The sequence below is a fragment of the Sitophilus oryzae genome, unplaced genomic scaffold (assembly GCF_002938485.1).
Source record: "Sitophilus oryzae breed Bouriz unplaced genomic scaffold, Soryzae_2.0 scaffold_1802_pilon_pilon, whole genome shotgun sequence".
Taxonomy (NCBI): domain Eukaryota; kingdom Metazoa; phylum Arthropoda; class Insecta; order Coleoptera; family Curculionidae; genus Sitophilus; species Sitophilus oryzae.
This window is the reverse complement of record NW_022146505.1, coordinates 105,214-129,559: the sequence shown is the minus strand read 5'-3', so window position 1 is coordinate 129,559 and position 24,346 is coordinate 105,214. Positions and strand designations below refer to the sequence as shown.

The following is a 24,346-nucleotide window of genomic DNA, read 5'->3' as shown; positions in this document are numbered from 1 at the left end:
AAAAAATGTTGTGAGAAAGTCAAATTTACTAATTTTCCAAAATAATGCTTACTTTTAAATAGGTATTTTAAACTTTGATCACATATAACACAATGTTATCCGTGCTTTGATGTTAGACTATACTGGGTGTGTCTCAAAAGTGGCTCACCCCTACAACTTTTTTATTTTTTTAGTTAAAAAAACGAAATTTGGTATTTTAGTATATGACATAAATTAGGATTGATTGACGTATTCAATTGTTTTTGGTTACTTCCTGTTTCACCGGAAATGACTACAATTTTTGATTTTTAAATGGCACACCCGATATTTTTTTACTTTATTCGATAGAAAATGACATTTTGAATAGAATTAACCCACCATATGTGAACTTTTGACATTCTCGCTTATTAAAAAATCGTATTTTAAATTTCATTCTAGAGTGCCATGGCTATGTTAAAAACACTAATTCTTAATCAAGGAACCTTGGAAAAATAGATTTGATCGTCTAATGTTTTTAGTGTCTCGTCCTGACCGGTTAAAAGATGCCCAAGTCGTATTTTTAATCATATCTCAATTTTTTCAAATGGAACGAGGGTGGCTCATTAGCATAATATTTAGAAAAGGCACTTTTTTACGAATAATTTGATACCACACACTTGGTATTTCGAGTCAAATTTTCGTTATGAACCGCAAGTTATAATTTCAAATAAACCGTATGCGAAAATGTCAAAAGTTGACATATGATATGTCATTCTATTCAGAGTGATATTTTCTATCGAATAAAGTAAAAAAAATATCGAGGGTGCCATTTAAAAATTAAAAGTTGTAGTCATTTCCGGTGAAACCGTCAAAGACGGTTCAGGAATGACAATCCATAATAATTTTAGCGAGGTAAATCTCTAGACGTCATTTACTAAAAATTGACATAAAACTTGCTAAAAATCAACATTAGTGACAAAAATTAAAAAAAGATAGAATTTTTTTAGACATACAAATCTATTCCAAAAAAATTACTTTTTTCGAATTTTAAATTACACCATTTCAAATTCATTTTTACTCAATAAAAAATAAATTACAACCTTCTTAAGGCCAACTGGCAATAAGAACCATTCAATAAAGAAGAGTACAGGCCAAGTAATAACGTTTAGGACTTGACCTCGCCAAAATTATCATCGATTGTCATTCCTCAGCCGTCTTCGACGCCTTTTTTTTTACTCATTCGATATGTATTTGAGATTTTTCTCTGCTTATGCCAAAGACATTCAAATTCAAACTGTATATTAAAAACAATGACATAATGACGATCTCTGCAAAGTTCAAAATCCAATTTCGTCTACGCAGGAAATTCTAGCTGCGAATATTTAATTATCATATTTCCTTTATTTGAGAACGTGATTTAAATACAACTATACTCATTTCATATCTAAAACAAATGATATTTGAATGAAAAATCTTTATACTGTGTGTGACAAATATATTTGGCGATAAACGTTGTCTCTTGTACCATGAAACAATACAATACAATATTATTTGAAAGAAAAACAATTACTGGGTAATCACTAGGTATACGAACATCTTTAAATGTCCAAATTATACTATTATATGTCTCAGAAATACTGTAGAAAATAAATGCACGAAAAACTACGTCAAATTAGAAATTTTCGAGTATAAATAATGAATGTAGGTCATTCATCAACCTTGCTCAACGTTGAGTAGTAGTACCCATAGTAACAAATCGTAATTTGCAATTTTTTTTCGCTTTTTAATTTCACAGCCTAGAGCTAATGTAGGTTATTAACATTTTGGCAGTACAACGAGGTCATAGTTTTATAAAAAAAAATCGAAAATATGGAGTACTAATATATTTTTCGATAAAAACACTTTTTCAAAGAGAAAAACTAAATACAATAAAAAGTTTCAAATACAATAAAAATATATAAGTATGTGCGAAAAAAAGTGGTTAATGATGGCTATTTTAAAAATGTTTTGTATAAAATACCGGGTGTTTTTCGAAAGTAGTCACCCTATAACTGTTATATTTTTTCAGATAAAAAAACAGGTTTGATATATTAGTACATGTAAGAGTTCCTTTCACTTCCTGTTTGACCGAAAATGACTACATCTTTTGATTTTTAAATGGTACCCCCGGTATTTTTTTACTTTATTTGATGATTAATTTATATCAACTTTGTCATATTTATGTCAACTTTGTCAACTTGATATTCTTAATTAAAAAAGATGGCGTTTTAAATTTCCATCTAGAGTGCCACAACAATAAATGTAACGACAATTTGACTCGAAATACCAAGTATGTGGTACAAAATTATTCGTAAAAAATGTTTCAAATATGCTAATGAGAAACACAAAAAGACACAAAAACATTAGACGATCAAATTTATTTTTCCAAAGCTCCTTGATTAAAAATTAATGGTTTTAACACAGCCATGATACTCTAGATTTAAATTTAAGATTCAATTTTTTTAAATTAAAAATGTCAAAACTTGATATATGATATGTATTAGTTCTGTCCAGAATGTCATTTTCTATCATATAAAGTAAAAAATACCGATGGTACAATTTAAAAACAAAAGTTGTATTCATTTCCGGTGAATCAGAAAGTGACCGAAAATAATTGAATACATCGGTCAATCCCGATTTATGTCATATTACTAACATACCAAATTTCGTTTTTTTTTTCAAAAAATAGAAAGTGATAGAGGTGATCCACTTTTGAAAAACATTCGGTATAGATCAGTGTGAAACGTTGAAATGATAATTCAAAAAACCTCAGGTAATACGAAGATCTGTGGAGAGTTGTATGCTCTTGATCAGAATGTATGCAGAAGATCCGGGTATTGAACATGATCTATAGAATTTAATATCTATAAATATATATCTAGAAATATTTTAGTTAAACATTTTAAACTCTTTCTCGTGTTTATATTAAAATTAAAATTGTTTAGATGAAGGAGAAAATTTGTATCATACATTTCTTCATTGCGAAATTTCTAAACATTGTGAAATTTTAAGGTAATTGAAATTGGGTTAACTTTTTATTTATTATGTTGTTTATAATTTATATTAAGGTTAATCTCTTTTGTCAAAGATTAGTGATCTCATCTAGATACACAAATAAATAAAATGATTGATTTATTCTAAAACCATTATTATATGCATTAATGTAGTCAGAAAATTGTTTTAAATTTTATTGTAATTCTACGACGTACTAAACGATTTAAATAAAAATCCTCAGCAAGCACTAATATTTACATATTTATACCATTTTCTATAAATTACAAATTTAAATTATGTATCTCGCTAAAATCCTCATTTATATTCAAATTTTATAGCCAAACTTTTAGAATAAGGATCGCTAAATATTGTAAACAAACTTAAGTGTGTAATAAGCTAAAATAACAATAGATTAAAAAAATATACTAATATACTTTAAAATAATAGTATCGTAAAAGTTGTTTTATATCATAAGGACATGCTAAATGAAATCGAATAAGTAGGTTTTTGTTCGGTTGGGACTTTTGTAATGTTAAGAAATACCGTATGATCGAATAAAAACGGCGTTAGCGATTACTATGAAATGAAGATCGCTGTCGTGTTATATGTAAAATTATATGGGAAATGTCATCGGTCGTCATTTCTAAGCCAACTGGACGCCGTTTTTTTCGATCAGACGGTACTTATATGCTTATATTTTCAACATACCTATATCTCAATTTGGAAAGTTTAAGAGAAAATTAGTATTTTAAATTTTGTATTATTATTACTCCCACTAAAAGAAAAACTCCACTAACTGGACCAGAACCGTTCTGCTTCCCAAGTGGTAACCAACTCAAAGAAGAACTGAAGAAGCTGGAAGGCTCTATCTGTAACCTGGAGTGGGAATGCTCCAACAGTCTAAGACACAAGAGGAAATTTCTCAGGATTTACGACCGAGAAAAATCAAAGATTTTCCTTGATTTAAGTAAACACAATCTTCGAAGCTAAATGAGTTAAATGACCAATCCCAGAAAATTGGCCTTAAAATGAACTTGAAGAAGACCAAGATAATGAGCAACAATATCCATAACATTACCGTGGACAACGTTATTATTGAAAACGTAGACCAGTATATATATTTAGGTCATAAAATCAAGCTGGGCAAGGAAAACCAAAATACGGAGATCAAACGCAAGATCAATTTGGCATGGGTAGCATTTGGAAATATGAGCGATATTTTCAAGGATAAAAAGGTGCCCATGAACCTAAAGAAAAAGGCTTACGACAGCTGCATTCTACCTGCGCTTACGTATGGCTTAGAGACTATGGCAATTACTCGAAAAACAGCAGAACAACTACGAGTAGCACAAATAGCCATGGAAAGAATCATGTTGGGAGTCACCATTAGGGAAAAAATACGGAATACCCACATACGTCAAAAAACAAAATTAATAGATGTCGTGGCAAAAGAGTGGCAAGTCTGAAGTGGCAATGGATAGGACATGTGGCAAGACAGGATCCAGACCGATGGACCCAAAAAGTAATCCTATGGAGACCTAGGGGAACAACAAGAAGTGTGGGCCGACCAAAAAAGAGATGGGTCGATGACGCCAGGGCAGTGGCGGGAAGACAATGGATAAGATTGGCTAGATATCGCGAAGCATGGAAAAACCTAGAAGAGGCCTATATCCAACACTGGATGGAACCAGGCTGAGAAAGAAGAATCTTCGAATTGTCACGGGGTTTTTAACAGGACTCTTCAACGAACACCCCAGCAGATTGAAGCTCAGAAACAACGATGAATGCAGATTCTGTGGGGAAAATTGGGAAACACCAGAACACCTTATCACTGAGTGCAGCGACGACAATCATTCATACCATAAACTTTGGTACTACTGATATCGGATATGGAGAAATAATCTCCGTAAAACCGTCTCAGGTACTGATTTTTGTCAAATCCCTGAGACTATAGAGGCTATGGATCTATAAAGTAGCAGTGATTATTTTCTGCCCTCCCATACACTCTAAAATATCCACTCCCCCTGGCGGTCAATTTTCGAACTTGAAATTAATTTACAGACTAAGTTCCTGAATTACAGCCGATGTCCCTTATTGGACCACCCTGTATATTTACTATTTAAATAATAATTATTTTATTCTTTGGCAATTCATTTCCCTTACTTCATTCGTTCAGTCCACATTTTACCTTCAATTATTTACGGTAATATTATTATTACGTCAAAAATAATACTCTTAAATTAATTTACTAATGCCTTTTACATCGTCTCTGATTAGTGCAAAAAGTTACCTTATACGTAATTAATATTTCATAATACTGACTTGGCATTTTCACACAACACTACACTTATTACAATTTATTTTTGTACGTAATATCAAACCAGTTATATCTGACTGAATTACAATGCTGAGAAACCGTTCATATCTAAATAATAATTCCGTAAATTTTACTTCTGACTAAGAAATAATATGAATATAATTTCGTAGACATACCGGCGTCACAGGTTAAAATTGGTTTGATATAGAGGTTAGTTACATCGGTCATCTGGCACGATGAACGTTTGTGTTTGAGCCAAAATATATCGTCCAAACTCTGTGGTCCAAACCTCAAGTAATCATGTAAAAGGTTTAGTAATTATTGCATCTCTAGTAGATTTCTATATACGTACAGAGTGTCCCATTTTCGTAGCACTGATGGAAAAAAAACTGTTCTTATGTTATAGGGCTTGTTTCTCTCTACAATTTCCTGTCTCACAATGTACCGTTTGTGTCGGGGAGGGTATCATAGTTTCATAGTTGTCGATTTTCGAAAGAAATCAGTACACGTATATTATTTCATATATTTTATATTTTATTGATTTCATGGAAAGCACTGTTCATTTTTAACTGTATAAATCACTATGCAAGTAAAGTTGTCTTTGTTGTTTTATGTCAATGTACTTTTTATGTATTAGGTACGATACAAACCTATTTAATAGTTATAGCTTTGATCTTTATACTCAATTCAAATTATATATACATTTATTTAAATTCTGAAGTATTTTGCAAATTCAAAATTAATTTTTGTAGTATGTAATGTTTTAGGGTAATCTACTATTAATAAATTAATTGTGTCATTTATTTTTAGCGAATAACCTACTTAAAAAAGGTTTATACGAAATTTGACACTGCATATGACTTCAAACGTTTTGTTTAAAACTGATAGACAGCAGCTAATGCTCAAATGAAATATTACTTGTCTTTATTTTTAGAGATACTCTAATACATACTCATAGAATTTAGAATATTGTAAACAACTATTTGTTATAAATATTTAAGAATATAGGTAGTATTGAAAATTTTTGAATTTGTTTAAAACTTATGTACAATTTAAATACAAATAAATGTTCAATTTAGTTAATATTAATATTATAATAAGAGAAATAAAATATTCAAGAATCCTTCTTGAACCAAATAACATTTTAAGTGGCAATGAGCAAAAACCAATGCAAATTTGTTTGCCTTTAATCTGCTATACGAGCTAGAAATCCTTCTTGTCATTATTTTACCTTATGGCAGTACATAAGTCAAGGCTAGTAAGATCTCGTTTATGTAACACGGATCTGAAGTCGATCCACTTAATTTCTAAAGAGTAGGCTTTGGAGGAGCTGTTCCGATCAATACCTTCTCGAAAACAAAGGCCTCAGCTTTAACAACGTCACTTTTACGTCATCACTGGAGAGTATAATATTACAAGGGCTTTAATAAAAACTTAATAGTAATATTATTAATGTAATTCTAAGTAGATATTGGTTTCTAGTATACTGAATCTGAATTATATTTTCTTATAACAGTAGAGAATCGTATAGAAAAACATATTTATGATTTACATAGTACCTTATTACACAGAAATAATAAACCAATTTCCAATTTATCACTAAAGATAAAAAGAAAGAATGCAAGAAGGAAACAACAAAAGATTAATTATTCTTTATCATCCCAATAAATTTTGATCAATAAAATTCCCGAATCATCTATCAAAAATATCATATTTTGAAAATCATTCCCAGAATGATTGAGTGACGGCAAACAATAACATTATAAAATTAACGAAAACAATAGAAAGAAGTATTTTACATTCCGAAAATCATAAATACTATACATAATATGGGCAAGTCAACCACAACAGATTAATATTTTAAATTATGCGTGACAGGAATCTGCGATAATCACAGGCTAATACGAAACATATGAATGTTGATTTAATATTTATTTATAAAATTACACCTAGAATATTGTTTGTTTTATTATCACAATAGGTATAGTTCTTGTAGAGATTAAGAATAAATAAACAAGGATATAGTGAAACTCTATTTTTATCTAAAGTCTTTTGTCTAGAAACCTTATCTAAGGAAGAAAACATTCGACCAATATATACTACCAGTCATGACTTATGCTTGCGAAACCTGGACACTTAAAACGGACATTATAAGGAAACTGCAGGTCGCACAACGCTAAATGGAATGAAATATGATGAGAATAACCAAAAAAGACCGTAAAAGAATAGAGTGGATATGACAAAACACCTAGGTACCTAATAGATGTCATCCACGGAATCAAATCCCTCAAGTGGCAATGGGCAAGGTAGATACCTGGCAAGATGACAAAAAATACAGCATGGTGTCCACGAGGAATTAAGAGACCTAGAAGAAGACCAAACTTGAGATGGGACCATGATATTAGGAAATTAGCAGGTATAACTTGGGCCCGCACAGCCAACAATAGACAGCAATGGGCTACTACAAAAAGAGTATCTAAATATGTGACGGAGGCCACACCATAATTGGAAATGACTGAATAAGCTGAAAATGATAATGATGATGATAGTAAAACTTTCGTAATACGTATTAATATAATTTGTTTAAAAAAATACTCGAAGAAAGCTGATTTAATTCATTTACTTAAACAGATAATTCATTAACAGATCTGTATAATATTTTAATTACAATATAATTAACTATAATTAAATTAATGTCACTTTAATGTTATACTAATTTAATTTGAATTATATTTATATAATTTTTGAATTTATTGAATCAATTTTTGCGCTTCTGGGTTTAAAAAAAAGTTAGTTATATTTAGACCTAGTTAAACTTAGTCTTAGTGCTCCAACTAAAACTAAACTAGGCTAAATAAAAACTAGTTAGTTTATACATAAAGTTGTCCTTTTTGGGTCAACAGAGTTTAGCTTATAAGTAACAGAATAACAGATGAAGAAAAATAATCATTTTAAATACTTATTTTTGATTTTCTTTGTATTTTATTAATTTTTTATCCATAAAAATATTCCATGAACTTATACGAGAAGGGTGAAAACTACCCTCACCACCCTAATATACAGGGTGGTCCGAATTGTATTCCGGAAACTTCGTCAGCATGTTCTGGAGATAAAAATAAAGAAAAAGGTTCGTATAAATGTATGTCCTAAAATGCTTCGTTTCGGAGATACAGGGTGTAGAAGTTTTATTTTATTTCGATTTTGTCCAAACAATTCCTGAAGTAACGTCAATATTTGGATGAAAATTGGTGTCTGGGAGTTTTTTGACATGAGAAATTAGATTTTGATGTCAATATTACTCCTACTTGTAAAGAGCGCCACTTACATATTATTTACTGGTTTAAAGAGTAATAACTTTTCGTCCGTACCTGTATAAAACTACTGAGTAAAAGAATATACATTTACGACGTTTTCTACGTAGGAAAGGTGTCTTGGTAAAAATCGTTACGAGTAATGGTTTTCGGGATATTTGGAATCGAAAGTATAAATTAAACATGTTGACTAAATAGTTAGTTATTACACTGAAATCACAATTTTGAAATGTTTTGTGTCAAAAATTCAACATAAACTGTTTTATCTTCATTTTTTCGCGGAAAAAATTATGATTAATTTAAAAAAAATAAAAATTTCTCAAATTTATTTTTTTAGTCTATCTACTCAACGTGTTTATTTTTGTCAATAATGACATGTATTGACCATTTCCATTGTAAATATCTTGAGAACGGTTGCTCGTAGCGATTTTTACCAAAAGACATTTTTTACGCAAAAAGTCACGGAAATGTAAATTTTTGCACTCAGTAGTTTTATACAGGTACGGACGAAAAGTTATTACTCTTCAAAACAGTTAAAACGCATGTAGGTGGCGCTCCCTGCAAATCGGTGTCATATTGGCACCAAAATCAAATTTATCGTGTCAAAAAACTCCGAGACACCAATTTTCATCCAACTATTGTAACGTCAATCCATAAATTATTTGTAAAAAAATAAAAATGCAACTTCTACACCCTGTATCTCCGAAACTAAGCATTTTAGCACGTACATTTATACGAATTTTTTACTTATTTTTATCTGCAGAATGCTGGCGTAATTTCCGGAATACAATTCGGACCACCCTGTATATAAATCCTAGTAAAAATTTGTAAAAAAACTGTATGTACTTACTAGTAGAAATTTTGCATTTTCGACAGCCCAAATAATATTTACTAAATTCTTTTTTCTTGTAAAAAAGGCCACTTAGCACAATATCTTCCTTGTTCTAGTTTCATTTAAGTAATCCCCCCTAATGCAATTTCTGATAATAATCCATCCTTCAAGGCCTGCTTGATCTTGATCTTGATCATACTTAGATCTCGTGTTAGATTATTGTATTTTTTATGAATCGATGATATTTACAGTAATAAAGGTATTAAAGACAACACAAATACCAGTTTATAAAATGACGCATCTAAGATGTATATCATAATTTTAACAGTCAATGTTTGCCCTCCACTTTTTCAAATTACAGTTTGAATAAATGATTTGTAGTTAATATGTAATAAATCATCAGATAGTTTAAAATATAATGCAAAAAACACTTTACAAATTAAAGAAATGCTAAAAAATAATTAAGGCCACTAATAATAAATGACTCAGAAAAAAAATTAAATTGATTATCAGGCTGTTATGTATAATTGCTTAATCAGTCTGTTAATAACAGGCTCATAAAGACTTCCTGTTACTTATTGAACAAGAAGTATTTCCCGGGATAATCTTATTCCATTTATTTAGTCTTTATAACAATAAAAATAGGAATATGCACGTACGTGTTATGTAAACACTTTTAATATAATTACAACAACAGTAATTTTATGCAATGTAAATTATTAAATATGATGATAAAATAATTATAGGAGCATGTAATTATTGTTTAAGGAACTAAATTTGTGTTAAAGTATTACATCTATTTTGTAATAACAGTGTAAGATAAGCATTATTTTGTGGTATTGTTAACAATGCGAGTCACTGTTCCTCGATTTGAAATTATAATTAAAAATCAACATTACCGGTTTTCTTTATTATATTCTTTATAACTTTGTTCACGTTTGTATAATTCACAAGTCTACAGCTTATAATTAAGTAATAATATAGTTGAATATTTTTCTAAATTAAAATTAAGGCATTACCGAAGTGAGGAAAAAAGAACGTCACAGCAGGGGCATAGAAATATCATTCAAAAATGCACTAGACCTATACTGAATTTAGTATACTATTTTTGTTCCATCTTAAAACGACACATATGTTGCATTTATTAATCTTCCGGTATATTTTTATTAACACTGCCGATGCAGGTAGGAACTTTGTTGCCAGGTTACTATTGAATAAATGTCTTGTTTATAAATTGATGGTTGGTATCAATCGAGTACAATTTTTTGGCAAAGAAACGCCTTTCGCACGAATTCGGCACACGTTCGAATACGTTTCCATTAAAATAGACGAAATATTTAAAAAACCGAAGAAGTACGATAAGCTTCCATATAAAAGAGGATCCATTTACCAAAAGGAATATAAAAAATGCCCTTAGTGGTTGGGACAGAAAAATATTGTACCAGGGGATATCGATGAAATTCTCTTTTTTCTCGAATGTTCTTTTGTAAATTTATTATATATGTAATATTAATGATGTAAATAAATTATTAGAGATGTGTATCCTATATTATCGGGCTTGTTTCTCTCTACAATTTCCTGTCTCACAATGTACAGTTTCTGTCCGGGAAGGGATCATAGTTTCATAGTTTTCGATTTTGGAAAGAAATCAGTACATGTATATTATTTCGTATATTTTTCATTTTATTGGTTTTGTGGAAAGCACTGTTCATTAAAATGTTGTATCCTATGTTATAGGCCTTGTTACTCTCTACAATTTCCTGTTTCACAATGTGCCGTTTGTGTCCGGGAAGGGATCATAGTTTTATAGTTGTCGATTTTCGAAAGAAATCAGTACATGTAAATTATTTCGTATATTTTTCATTTTATTGATTTTATGGAAAGCACTGTTCATTAAAATGTTGCATCCTATGTTATCGGGCTTATTTCTCTCTACAATTTCCTGTTTCACAATATACCATTTGTGTCCAGGAAGGGTTTAGAGTTTCATAATTGTCGATTTTCGAAAGAAATCAGTACATGTATATTATTTCGTATATTTTTCATTTTATTGATTTTATGGAAAGCACTGTTCATTAAAATGTTGTATCCTATGTTATCGGGCTTGTTTCTCTCTACAATTTCCTGTTTCACAATGTACCGTTTGTGTCCGGGAAGGGTTCATAGCTTCATAGTTGTCGATTTTCGAAAGAAATCAGTACATATATAATTTTATTTCATGGTTGTTACCTATAAAAGGTAGAGGGAATTGTGGCATCTTAATTCCCGTTAATAACATCCCAAGGGAGTGATTACTCTATTTATGGTTAAAGTAACCAAGACGGTATATAAGCTTATATTAATTCAGTAAGAAATAAAAAATATAGTTCCCTGACAAAACTATCATTCAATATTTTAGAAACTATTGATATCTTATATTTTGAAACTTTAACTTTTAACAGAAAGAGTTAAAATAAATCAAACAATCAGCAGCATGGTCTTTGTTAAGAACTTCGGTGATATATAGGCATAGAGTAAAGCAGGAAATGAAATGTTAATCCTACAGATTCTATAATATCGCTTTCGATTATAGTAATATATCAAGTGTTCACCGTATTTTATTGCCATATAAAATCTTTTTTTTTATTTTATTAGGTAGACTTTGTATTTCAGTAACTTCTATATTTAGAAACCTGTCTTTAGCGATTCCTCAGAGAATGGCTAGTCATTACGTCAAGAAATAACTTTTGACAAAAAAAACTTTAAACTAAACTAACAGACAGCAGACCCATCACTAAACAAAGAATATAATTAATTGTTTGTTGTCATATTTGTAAAGATCAATTTTAAAAACTAACTCACTCTCAACGTCTCTGCATACCTACCATTTAGTTTGCCAAATAAAATTTAAAATAAACTTAAAGATTTGCATATTTACATAATTTATTTTAATTCTGGTATACACTAGTCCAAACCAGAAATTCTTAAAAAATATTAAAATAAATAAAGTTGATATAAATCAGAAGAATTCATATGAACTGTGATTTGTTCTCCTAGATATTTTAAGTCCATGCATAGAAGACTTTTAGTTTCTTCTAAAAGCAGTTGAATTTCTATAATGTCTGCATCATGTTTGGGACATCACAAATACTGATAACTAAAGTCAGCACAACGAGAGGATCTATGTCAATGACATTTGTGTCTGTCATTTTAATTCACAGGTCAAGTGTATATTCTGTATTTTTGTGAATTTCGTCTATAATAATAATTAATAATAATTTGACAAATTGTGTTTGATCATGGAGTTTTAAACTATAAAATAGTAAATAAATAAATACATATAAATTATCTTACTAGATCATTATCTAAAATTATTAATAAAGTATAAAGTTTAAAGTTTGTTTATCTAAATATTGTTTTTTACAGACTTTATTTGCTATCCAATTATAACAATTTGTTTTGAAATTTTTGAGTGGGTGCAATATATCCACTTTTATTTGTATAAACCACAAAATATATATTATATACAGAGGTTTTCAAGCATTCGAATGTTAGATTTTAAATTTAACCCGTTTTTGAAATATTTTAAAATATGCTCCCTGGCACAAAATTACGCCACCCTAAAAATTTGACAAGTTTGATGTTTTATAACTTTTTATTTTGTAATCCGATTTTTATTATTATGGTATTAGTGTGAAGATAAATATATTGGCACTAGCGTATACCAGCGACTTCGTTCGCGTAGAATTAATCATTTGTAGTGGTGATGATAAAGCAAAGCAAGAATTTCCATTAACATACAAACTGGATAAAATTTTCTCACATTTATGTCAGCATGAGAAAAAACAATATAGCGATATTATTATATAACTTGGTAATATTTGAAGGATAGTTTCATCTTGTTGGAATTTGACTTTTCAAAAAATCCGTTTGCCAAAAATAAGCTTTTTACGTCAAGCAGTTTAAGCAGAATCGTGGTTAAGAAATTACCCAATTTAAAAATTTCAAAATATGTAAAAAAACCAAATAAATTAAGCTTGTCCAAGCGTTTTCCCGAAAGGCTAACCGTTTTTTAAATAACAAATATTGTAATATTTGAGGGGCGTTTTCACCCTCTTGGAATTTGAGATTCGAGAAACCCCTCCTTGTCGAACCTCTACACCCCACAGTCAATCCGTTTGCCAAAAATCAGCTTTAAACGTCAAGCAGTTTAAGCAGAATCGTGATTACTCAATGGTCATATTTTATGAAACACCCTGTATAAATTTATAAAAAATCTTAAAATATGTAAAAGAACAAAATAAAATATACGTGTTTAAGAGTTTTTCCGAAAAACTCACCGGTTTTTAAATAAAAAATATTTAACTATCCCCCTTAGAATTCGAGTTTCGAAAAATCCCTTCTTATCGAACCTCTACACCCTAAAGTCAATCTGTTTTCCAAAAATCAGTTTTTTACGTCAAGCGCTTTAAGCAGGATCTTGATTAATCAATGACCAGATTTTTCAAAACACCCTGTATACATTTTTAAAAAATCTTAAAATATGTAAAAAAAAATAAAATATACGTGTTTAAGCGTTTTTTTCGGGAACTTGACCGTTTTTTAAATAAAAAATATTGTAATATTTGAGGGGTGGTTTCACCCTTTTGAAACTGGAATTTCGAAAAATCCCTTCTTATCGAACCTCTACACCCTGTAGAATCAACCTGTATGCCAAAATTAAGCTTCTTACGTTGAGTGGTTTGAGCAGGATCGTGATTAATCAGTATGTCAGTCACTTAAGGATTTTATATATTAGTATAGATTATTTTTTATTATTTTAATGGCTTATATTCTTCGGTTAGGTGGGTTTATACAGGGGTAAATCAAAACGTTGTTTTTTGCAATAAATTCAAAACACCCTAAGAAAAACATGAGACGAGCATTTTGGATGAAAAACACTTTGCTGTAATCTTAGATGTATTCCTAACATGTCATTTTTTGTAAAGTATTTCTCTAAAGCATTGATTTCAGAGATTCTTTTATTGACAAAAACAAAATTTTAGTAGCGTGTATATCCACCTCTCAAGACAGTTATTCCTGATCGTAGTGGCTCTTGATCTATAGCTTGATTTCAACCAAACCCTTTAAAAGAGCTAACGCTAGCACTAACGGAGGAGACTCCGTTAATGCGAGCCATATCTCTTGTAAAGGGTTTGTGGTGGAATAGGACGACGACGTTTTAAGTTCATTTTACAAATCTTCGATTGGATTGAGGTCAGGACTACAAGGAGGCCATTCCAATCTTCGTAGTCCAACCTCATCCAGGTACTCGTTAACTACTCGTACACCTAACTCGTTACCCCGCGCAACGTAGGGCCTGGCACTATCATGCATCAGTATAAAGTGATTTCCAATGAAAGGAGCAAATGGAACGACAACTTCTTGGAGGACATCCTCAATATAACGGTGGGCATTGAAAGCTCCAATTTCAACAAATTCAAGATTATAAAAATATCAGTACTTTATTTAAAAATGTGTAGCTTATAAAATGGTAGAGATAATGGGATAATTAAAAAATTTGGTTACTGGAAAGTGTTTTTTATCTAAAATGCCCGTTCCATTTTTTCCACAGGATGTTTTGTACTTTTTCCACAGTGGAGGTTGTACTATATAAGATGTAACTAAAGCGGTTATTTTCCAACAATTATCTGAGATGACAAAATCTATATTTTGAGTATGTTTATGTTAATATTGTTTTGACAACTTTATTTACTACCCAATTTTACCGATTTGTTTTCAAATATTTTAAGTGATGCCCCCACTTAGATTTAAACAAACCACAAAGCCGTATATTTTAAAATATCACCGGAAAACTACTCCAACATGCAAAATGCGCAAAAACAATCTGTCTGAAAAGCGGGGAACATTGCCAACGGCAATGCTCGTCCTCTCGACAAACAAACCAGTTAATGCTAATCGAAATTAATGACAGTTAAATGATCGCGAGCCATGAGTGCAAATTAAACAAAATTAGGGCGTAGATTTCTCAGAACCGAAGCGACAGATTACAAAAAATGAAGCTATACACGCTTGGCAACGTCGCCCCGCTCGTTTGGAGGTGTGTTTGAATTTTTCAGAACTTTCAACGAGCGCTCTTAGCTTGATTAGAATTCTTTTCGCCCAGAAACCTGTCTGGTTGAATAACAATACAAACAGCTGATATGTTCGACTGGTTTTTAGACTAGAGTTTTTACAATTAAAAACTCGATAAAAATGACGGTAGCGAAAACACAAAAGGTAATAAAAAGGAAATGTTAAAAACAACATTTAAATGCAGCGTGCGATCGTGTGCTATAGTATGGGATAGTTACTTAGAAGCTATATTTCTTTAAATTAAAAGAAACGCAACAATTTAATAATACTTTCTGAATGGTGTGTTCTTGAAAATTGGTAAATTCGAATTCCAATTAATTCACATTTAAATACAATATATTTTGATATATCTGGGAGAAAATTATAAATAACTAAAAAAACTTTAACAAAACAAAAACTGGACTGTAACAACTAATAAAACGTTTATGAATTAAAGAAAAAATAGCTTTTTCCAGCCTAAAATTATGTTCTAATTTATATTTAGTATACCTATATTAAGTAGTATGAGCGAGTACTAAATAAAAGATATAACAAAATAAAAGCAGATCTTCAACTGATCTAAATTAATAAACTGAATTTACTGAATTGCTTGCTTGAATTTTTTCGCGAAATAAAAAAAATACATTTAAAATTTAGAAGACTTACTTATTATATTATAAATATTTTTGTTTTTTTACTCAACATAATATTAAAATTGTTTAACAATATAGCATCCTGATTACTTTAAATGTTTCAATTTTTGGCTCCTTCTAATTGTGAAATTTCAAACATATCCTATTACAAGAGTATAGAAAGTACCTCAGTACTTATATTTCTATTCTACCGTATGATCGAAAAAAAAACGGCGTCCAATTGGAAATGACGATCGATGACATTCCCCATAATATAATTTTGCATATAAAATGACAGCGATCTTCATTTCATAGCCATTGCTGACGCCTTTTTTTCGATCATATTGTAGGTATAACGCTGATGTTATAGTACTCTCATAGTATATGATTTCTTTTCAAGTCGCGATTTTTTTAAAAGTTTCAAATTGTCACACATTTCAATTCATAAATTTTCAAATAAACTTATCCAGTTACACGAGTACCAATAGTACTTTAATAATTATATGTTTAACTTTCTATAGTACTGTTCTAAATACTGCTATACTGTATTTATTTTTTTGAAGCCGTATTTTTTATTTTTTCAAATATCAAAAATAGTTAAATATGCATAAATAAAAGAGTTTCATATATTTAAAAATTATGAATAATTCAAAATCATAAACATTATGATTTCGACTGATACACATATAAAATAATACTTAAATAGATAAAACAACTGGTTAAAATCATAATTTTAAGTTCTCAATTAGGAAAAAAATCGTTGTTTAAAAGTAATTACATATCAACTGATACAATTATTATAAATTAATAGATACAAAGCTTAATGTAATATTCGGTAAAAAAAACTAGAAAATTAACTTCACACTTCCGAAAAATAAGTAAACATAAAAATTCGAAGTTTCATTCATGATTTCTGAAGTCACCGACCCAAACGACAACACAGGCTTAAATTTAAATGGCCACAAACCAACATAAATGAAAAAACAACAACATCACTTACCTCTAGAATCGCCAAGAACACAATAAAGTATGTCACCGATCGAAAATTCGACAACTATGTAACAAACAGTTCCGAATATTTCCTGTTTAATACAGCTTTCCAACACTAATTGACGAAAGAGTGCAACACTGCGAGCGCGTCCAGAGTGAAAACCGTAGTGTTCCCAGCTGTTTCCGCCTATTCAGCTTGTGGTCGACGGCCACCACGTGTGTCCTTGCTTGATACGAAGCTTGATACCGAGCGCGCAACGTATGAGTAATGCCGCGTTGCCAAGTCCCGCGTGTCCGCCTAGAGAGCTTTCCAACTTTACACTGTTGTTTCGGGGACGTGGAGTGGCCCCGTCGAAGTCTCTTTGTCGTCTTGGGCCTGTATACCTGCCCGTCAATTAAACTGCATTAAATCGAAATGTGGAAGGTATAGGGGAGATCTTTGTTATAGGATTTCGAATTGTAGCGAATGGCGGCAGAGGACTGGGCTTTGTTGTCTCGCAATGTTATTTATACCTGTGCGTCAATTAGACTGTATTAAATTGAAAAAGTTTAAGGCCCAAGAGTGTTTTTTCTATGAAATAGAATGTCTATGTTCAACAGGGCCGGCGGAAGGGAAATATTGAGACCGGGCGAGTACCCTATCTGGCGCCCCCCCCCCTTAGTTTTTAAAACCAAATAATTATTATAACTCGCTCTTTCCTTCAATACTATATTTTAACTACAACTAAGCATATTTAATCCAATGCACTAAGCAATGTTAATTGGAGATTTTAATGCCAAAGTTGGTAGCAAACAAGATGAAGCGGAAACTTCAGTCAGCTATCATGGATTGGGAAGCCGAAACGAAAGAGGTGATACACTGATAGATTTCGCACACCACAACAAATTATATATAATGAACACCTTCTTCAAGAAAAGAAACAGCAAAAAGTGGACATGGACCAGTCCAGATAGCAAAACCAAAAACGCAATAGATTTCATAATCAGCAATAGAAAAGATGTAATCAAAGACGTAAGTGTATTAAACAGATTTTCGATAGGAAGCGATCACCGCATTGTAAGAGCCGAGATAAAAATAAATATAAAGAAGGAAAGAACTAACATGATACTCAAGAAAAACCACAAGGAATGGGTTGCCCCTGAAAATAAAGATTCTTATAAGGAATGTATAGCCTCAAATCTAAATTATGAAAATACTAATACGATAGACGAAATATACGAAAACATCAAAGGGGCCACTCAAACAGCTATCGAAAAATTTTGTCCCAAAAAAGTAAAAGAACAAAAACTGAATCAAAGAACAGAACTTTTAATGAAACAGAGAAGAGATATGGAGGACAAGAGTACACAAGAATATAGAACTTTAAATAGAGAGATACCCAAAGAAATCAGAAAGCATAGGAGGCAACAGAATACGGAAAAAATTAGGAACGTCATAGAGAAGAATCAAAGTTTGAAGGTATTGAGAAATAGTACAATGGGAAGAAAAGAAATACAAAAGATCAAGGATATGCACGGCAACATAGTAACACACAAACAGGAAACCTACACTCTATTAAACTTTTCTATCAAGAACTTTACACATCAAAACAGCAGGGGATCAGAACCGACATCCGAAAGGTAATAAATCAGGGGTCGGAAGAAATTCCAGAAATAACCGAGGAAGAAATTATCAGTGCCCTTAGAGATATGAAAAACAATAGAGCTGCCGGCGACGATGGACTGGTAATAGAGTCAATCCAAGAAGGAGGACCAGAAATCATCAAAGCTTTAAATGTCCTATTTAATAAATGCATTGAAGAAGAAATAACCCCATCACAGTGGAACAACGCAACCATCATTATTGTACACAAGAAAGGTGACGTTACAGACCTTAAAAACTATAGGCCCATCAGCCTTCTTAGCCACGTATACAAATTATTTACTAAAATACTCACCAAGCGTTTGACAAATAAAATAGACTTTTTTCTTTCGAGCGAACAAGCAGGTTTCCGATCAGGTTACGGAACAAATGACCATCTTCTAACAGTCAAGGTCCTTATCGAGAAATGCATTGAGTATAATAGACCACTAATGCTTGTCTTCGTGGATTTCGAGAAGGCCTTCGATTCGGTAGACCAGCGGAAGCTTCTAGAGACACTAAGTGAGAGTCGCATCGATCATCGATACTCCTCAATCATAAGACATATATATGATAATGCCACGGCAAACGTCAGAATATCGACAAATCAATGCACAGATAAATTCAATATCGATCGAGGGGTAAGACAAGGCGACACACTGTCCCCTAAACTATTCGTTGCTGTGCTAGAAAGTATGCTAAAAATGATAAACTGGGATTCAACAGGAATTAACATCGATGGCAAATTGATAAATCATCTCTGTTTTGCAGATGACATTATTTTAATAACAGACAACATACAGGAGGCACAGAATATGCTGGATATGCTGAATGATGCTTCGGAAAAAGTCGGTTTGAAAATTAACTTGTCAAAGACACAATACATGACAAACCTAGTACTAAGTGGAAATTTAAACATTAATAACATACCTTTGGAACAAGTGCATATATATAAATACTTAGGGCATGAGATCGGTATTAGAAGGGATAATCAGACCCACGAAATTCTACGAAGAATAGGTTTGTCGTGGGCGGCATTTGGCAAACTAAGGCATATACTGAGATCTGATATTCCCATATGTTTAAGAAGAAAGATCTTTAACCAGTGTGTCTTGCCTGTCCTCACTAATGGAGCCGAAACGCTTACTTTGACAAAAAAGAACATACATAGAATACAGGTCATGCAACGGAAAATGGAAAGGTCTATGTTGGAAGTTACACTCAGAGATAAAATACCCAATCATACAATACGAAATCGAACAGGAGTAAGAGATGCGGTGATATCTGTCTTACATCTTAAATGGAATTGGGCAGGACATGTGGCTAGGATGACAGATGGACGGTGGACAAAGAGACTTGTGGAATGGAGACCGAGACACGAGGCCTATAGAAGCAGAGGACGACCTCCTAGTCGATGGACAGATGACATTAAGAGGGTGGCTGGAAACTGGATTCAAGTGGCACAAAATAGAAGGAAATGGCTAGAGTTAAGGGAGGCTTTTGTTCAGCAGTGGACGGTATAAGCTAAATGGTGATGATGATGATGATAAGCATATTTATATAAATATGCTTAGCAGGATAACAATATATTTTCACTTAAAGATTCTTCAAAATTCTCCTCTTCGTTCAATCTTATTCTGCGGTTGTTGTTTTTTCTACATCGTGTGCGTCTCGAAAGTGACTTACCACTATAGTTTTTTTTATTATTTTAGATAAAAGAACAAGATTTGGTATGTTAATATATGATAATAAATTAGGATTGATTGACGGGTTCAGTTGTTTTTGGTCCCTTCCTGTTTCACCGGAAATGACTAAAACTTTTGACTTTTAAATGGCACCCTTGGTATATTTCTACTTTATTCAATAAAAAATGACATTCTGAGTAGAATGGTATATCATATGTCAACTTTTGTTATTTTTGCTTAAAAAATCGTATTTTAAATTTCAATCTAGAGTGCCATGGCTGTGTTAAAAACACTAATTTTTAAACAAGGAGACTTGGAAAAATAGATTTGATAGTTTAATGTTTTTCGTGTCTTGTTCTGGCCGGTTAATAGATGCTCAAATCGTATTTTTAATCATATATCAATTTTTTCAAATGGAACAAGGGTGGCTCATTAGCATATTTGGAAAAAACATTTTTTTACGAATAATTTGATACTACACACTTGGTATTTCGAGTCAAATTGTTATGAACCGCATGTTACAATTTCAAATAAGCCATATGCGAAAATGTCAAAAGTTGACATATAATATGTCATTCTATTCAGAGTGTCATTTTCTATCGCATAAAATAGAAATATATATTATATATACCGAGAGTGCCATTTAAAAATCAAAAGTTGTAGTAATTTCCAGTGAGACAGGAAGTGACCAAAAACAAATGAATATGTCAATTAATCCTAATGTCGTATACTCACATACCAAGTCTCGTTTTTTCTTCTGAAAAAATATACAATTTATAGGGGTGAGCCACTTTTGAGACGCACCCGGTATATAGAGCTATAAGAAATAGAATTCCAACTTCGGCAGTCTCGTTCTGGTTCTGGTATAAGTGATCTTTGAAAACATTAGTATTTAGTTGCAAGCAGTTGCATTATTTTTCTATAAGAACTTTTATTTTCTTTTTCACAATCAATTATTTCGTGCAGAATCAGTATATAATCATATACAGTTTTTTCGGCTTCTAAATGAGGATCAGCCAGTGTTTGAGATGCATTTCTTTGTGATTTTTTTTGTGTGATTCCTTTAATGAGAAAATTCTACGATTCTGCTACCATTTACCGTGTATTATTACATATTCAACCAAATAAAAACCAAATAAAGTATCCAAACCAAATCAAAATCACCAAAAGATTGATATCTTTCCCACTACTGTGAATAAATTAATTTCATTAATGAGGTAAGCTTCTTTTGATAAGGATATCGGGATCCTCTTCAGCTTCTTGCGAATGAATAGTTGCCTCATATAATTTTAGGGCATATCAGCCATTAATAACAAATAAAGGGTGTGGGTAGTAGAAAGAAGAAAAAGTGCGATTTTGAGCGGTCAGTCTATAACTGTCAATTAGATATATGCTGGCTCTTGGCCCACAGTTTGTTTAAAAACTTATAAAAACGAGAATTATAGAAAGGAGGGTTGTTATTTACAAAAAGTTATTAGCTTTTGAGTTATAACCAAAATGCCACGAACAAATCAGATGTTTTTATTTTATTTTGTTTAATATTCTTCCGCGAAAAAATAGAGCACCCAAAAACATATAGAACAGAAGAAATCAAAACTATGACAAAGCTTTCGTGCCAAGGATTTTTTGAACATTATTTCAGTAAACTATAATAGGATATGTCTAGGATACAGTAGTGTTTATAATGTTTAGTCAGATATTTCTTCCTATTTTAATGTGGAAATTGATAGTATCGATTAATTATTGATCTGGTTATTCGTTACTACTTGTTTAGATTACTGTTTTTAAATATTTTAGTTACTGTCGTGGCGCCCCTCGCATCCTGCGCCCCGTGCGGCCGCCCGGGTCGCCCGGCCCTTCCGCCGGCCCTGATGTTCAACAGATTAGAGACTTAGTAGTACGAGTATAGTAAAAATATACAGGGTGTCCTAATATTCCGTGGACATTGAATTAATACGTATTTTTGGAATCAAATTAAGTTAATTGGGTTCAATTTACCTTTAAATAAGAGAAAAAAAAACATTATCGCTTACTTGATTTTAACACTTGAATTGCAAGAAATCTTTTAACTTGATTTTAACACTTGAATCGCAAGAATCTTTGTAGGTCAGCTTAAAGGAAAAATTGATTATTTTCTCAAAATACTATGCGAGCTGGCGTTTATTTTAGAAAAGACTAGAAAGACTTTTTACGAAAAAGTCGTTGTTGAAGTTACAATACATTTTTGCCATAAGGGTAAAGAAACAATTTCAGTAAGAGAAGAGTTACCATTTTGTTATTTTGTGAAACAGAAATATTCAAGCGCCAATCAAAACATGGACACTTATCTTATTCAACTCGGAATATTCTAAAAAAACATGTATTGTTTTTTTAAAGTTTGATGCTCTCTAATGGTTTTAACGGACAAACGAAGCACATAATGTATAGAAATAAATTATGTTTTTAGGTAATTCCCCCAACCTTCTGTTTTTTTCATTATTCTGTTTTATTGCTTTTTTTATTATTCATTTGTATTGCTTAGTGTTTTTGGTTGTCAATTTAATAGTAACTTAATTATTTCTTATATTCCTATGATATGGATTCTTCGGAATTGGAGGCGTTTTTTGTTCTAGTCATATAGAGGTTTTTGATTGTATCCCCATTTGCGTATCCCCACTGGTTCTTTTTTGTTTCTCCTTATTTCTTTAAGTTTTTATAAATTACTTTTTAAATATCAACTAAAGTTTAGGAATACTATTACAGGCTAGCACTTTCTCCATATTCTACTAATTTTACTCTTCTGTGAACTTCATGCCCATCAATACTGTTTTCATCTTCTTTATTTCTCTCTTTATTTCTAAACTTATGAACAGAGGCATTTTCTAGCTTAATATATTTGGGAAAGCTAGGCTAGAACCGGAGGAACTATGCTCCCATCCTATCAAGGACCTGCATAAGCTAGTGCAGGATACAGGGATAGGACAGCGGTTGCAGATATAGCAGGGGGACAAACACAGTAGGCCCCACAGATCGCAGTGTTTCCGGCAGTGAGGACGGCCCCTCGTTATGGGAAAAAATTAATATATTATTTTCTATTTTGTCTATCACTGTTGGCTTACTTGTCTAGATCGTCTAAGATTCGTTCGCAGTTTCCTCATATTTTGTCTTGTCACCATAATAAAATTCTCCAATTTTTTTTCACACAATATAAATGAAGGGTTCATGAAGGGCTACTTTTTGAAAATAGTTGCTTGAGTTGTGTTTAAAGTTGGAGTATAAATGAGGACCTGCCGTTGAGTTTGTAAATGAACCAAATATAACATCACTGAACCAATCATTAAAAAACGCTATTGCAACATCCATCTCAACCCCTATCTTTAAATTAACTATTCACAAACCTAGAACTAAGTATATTTTTCCAATGTCGTCATACCTACTCTTGTTATTTTTTTTTATTTTATTTAAAATATTCATCACAGATAAACTTAATATAGATCTTTTCATTGATATAAGCGTTACATTTAATTTATTGTTACTCTTTAGAGTTAGAGGCATGTTAGAGGTTACTATCTGTCATATGTATACAAGCAGAAGTAACTGTCATCTATCATCGGTAAAGAATTGCTGGTACGACACATATATTGAAGTTTTTTTCCGTTTTATAAAAATAATTTTACAATTTATATGGTTTTTTTTTTATCGAAACATCAAAGTTATGGACAATTGCATTATTATAATAGTTCCATTTTTTCATCTGTCTGGTCTATTTCTATATACCTGTGTTTCAACTTTAAAGTCGAAGGGACTCACTCATTTTTTAGCCGACCATACCAACAGATATGGTAGGCTATTAAGATGGACAAAAAAAAGATTTTTTAATTTCACTAAAAATTAG

At 31.4% G+C, this 24,346-nt stretch overlaps 2 protein-coding genes across 2 annotated transcripts in view; one reads left to right on the top strand and one right to left on the bottom strand.

Moving 5' to 3' along the window:
- The window catches only part of LOC115883027, a 54,050-nt gene extending 36,563 nt beyond the window's left edge, over positions 1–17,487 (bottom strand). Inside the window, exon 1 of the mRNA XM_030901302.1 lies at positions 17,177–17,487. The gene's annotated coding sequence lies outside the window, so the exon portion shown is untranslated. The remainder of the gene's footprint in view (positions 1–17,176) is intronic.
- A 433-nt stretch (positions 17,488–17,920) lies between these two features.
- LOC115883050 lies at positions 17,921–22,381 on the top strand. Its single transcript, XM_030901325.1, has 2 exons — positions 17,921–18,786; positions 22,270–22,381. Exons 1-2 carry the CDS (start codon positions 17,921–17,923, stop codon positions 22,379–22,381), a joined length of 978 nt encoding a protein of 325 aa, XP_030757185.1.
- The last annotated feature ends 1,965 nt before the right edge of the window (positions 22,382–24,346 follow it).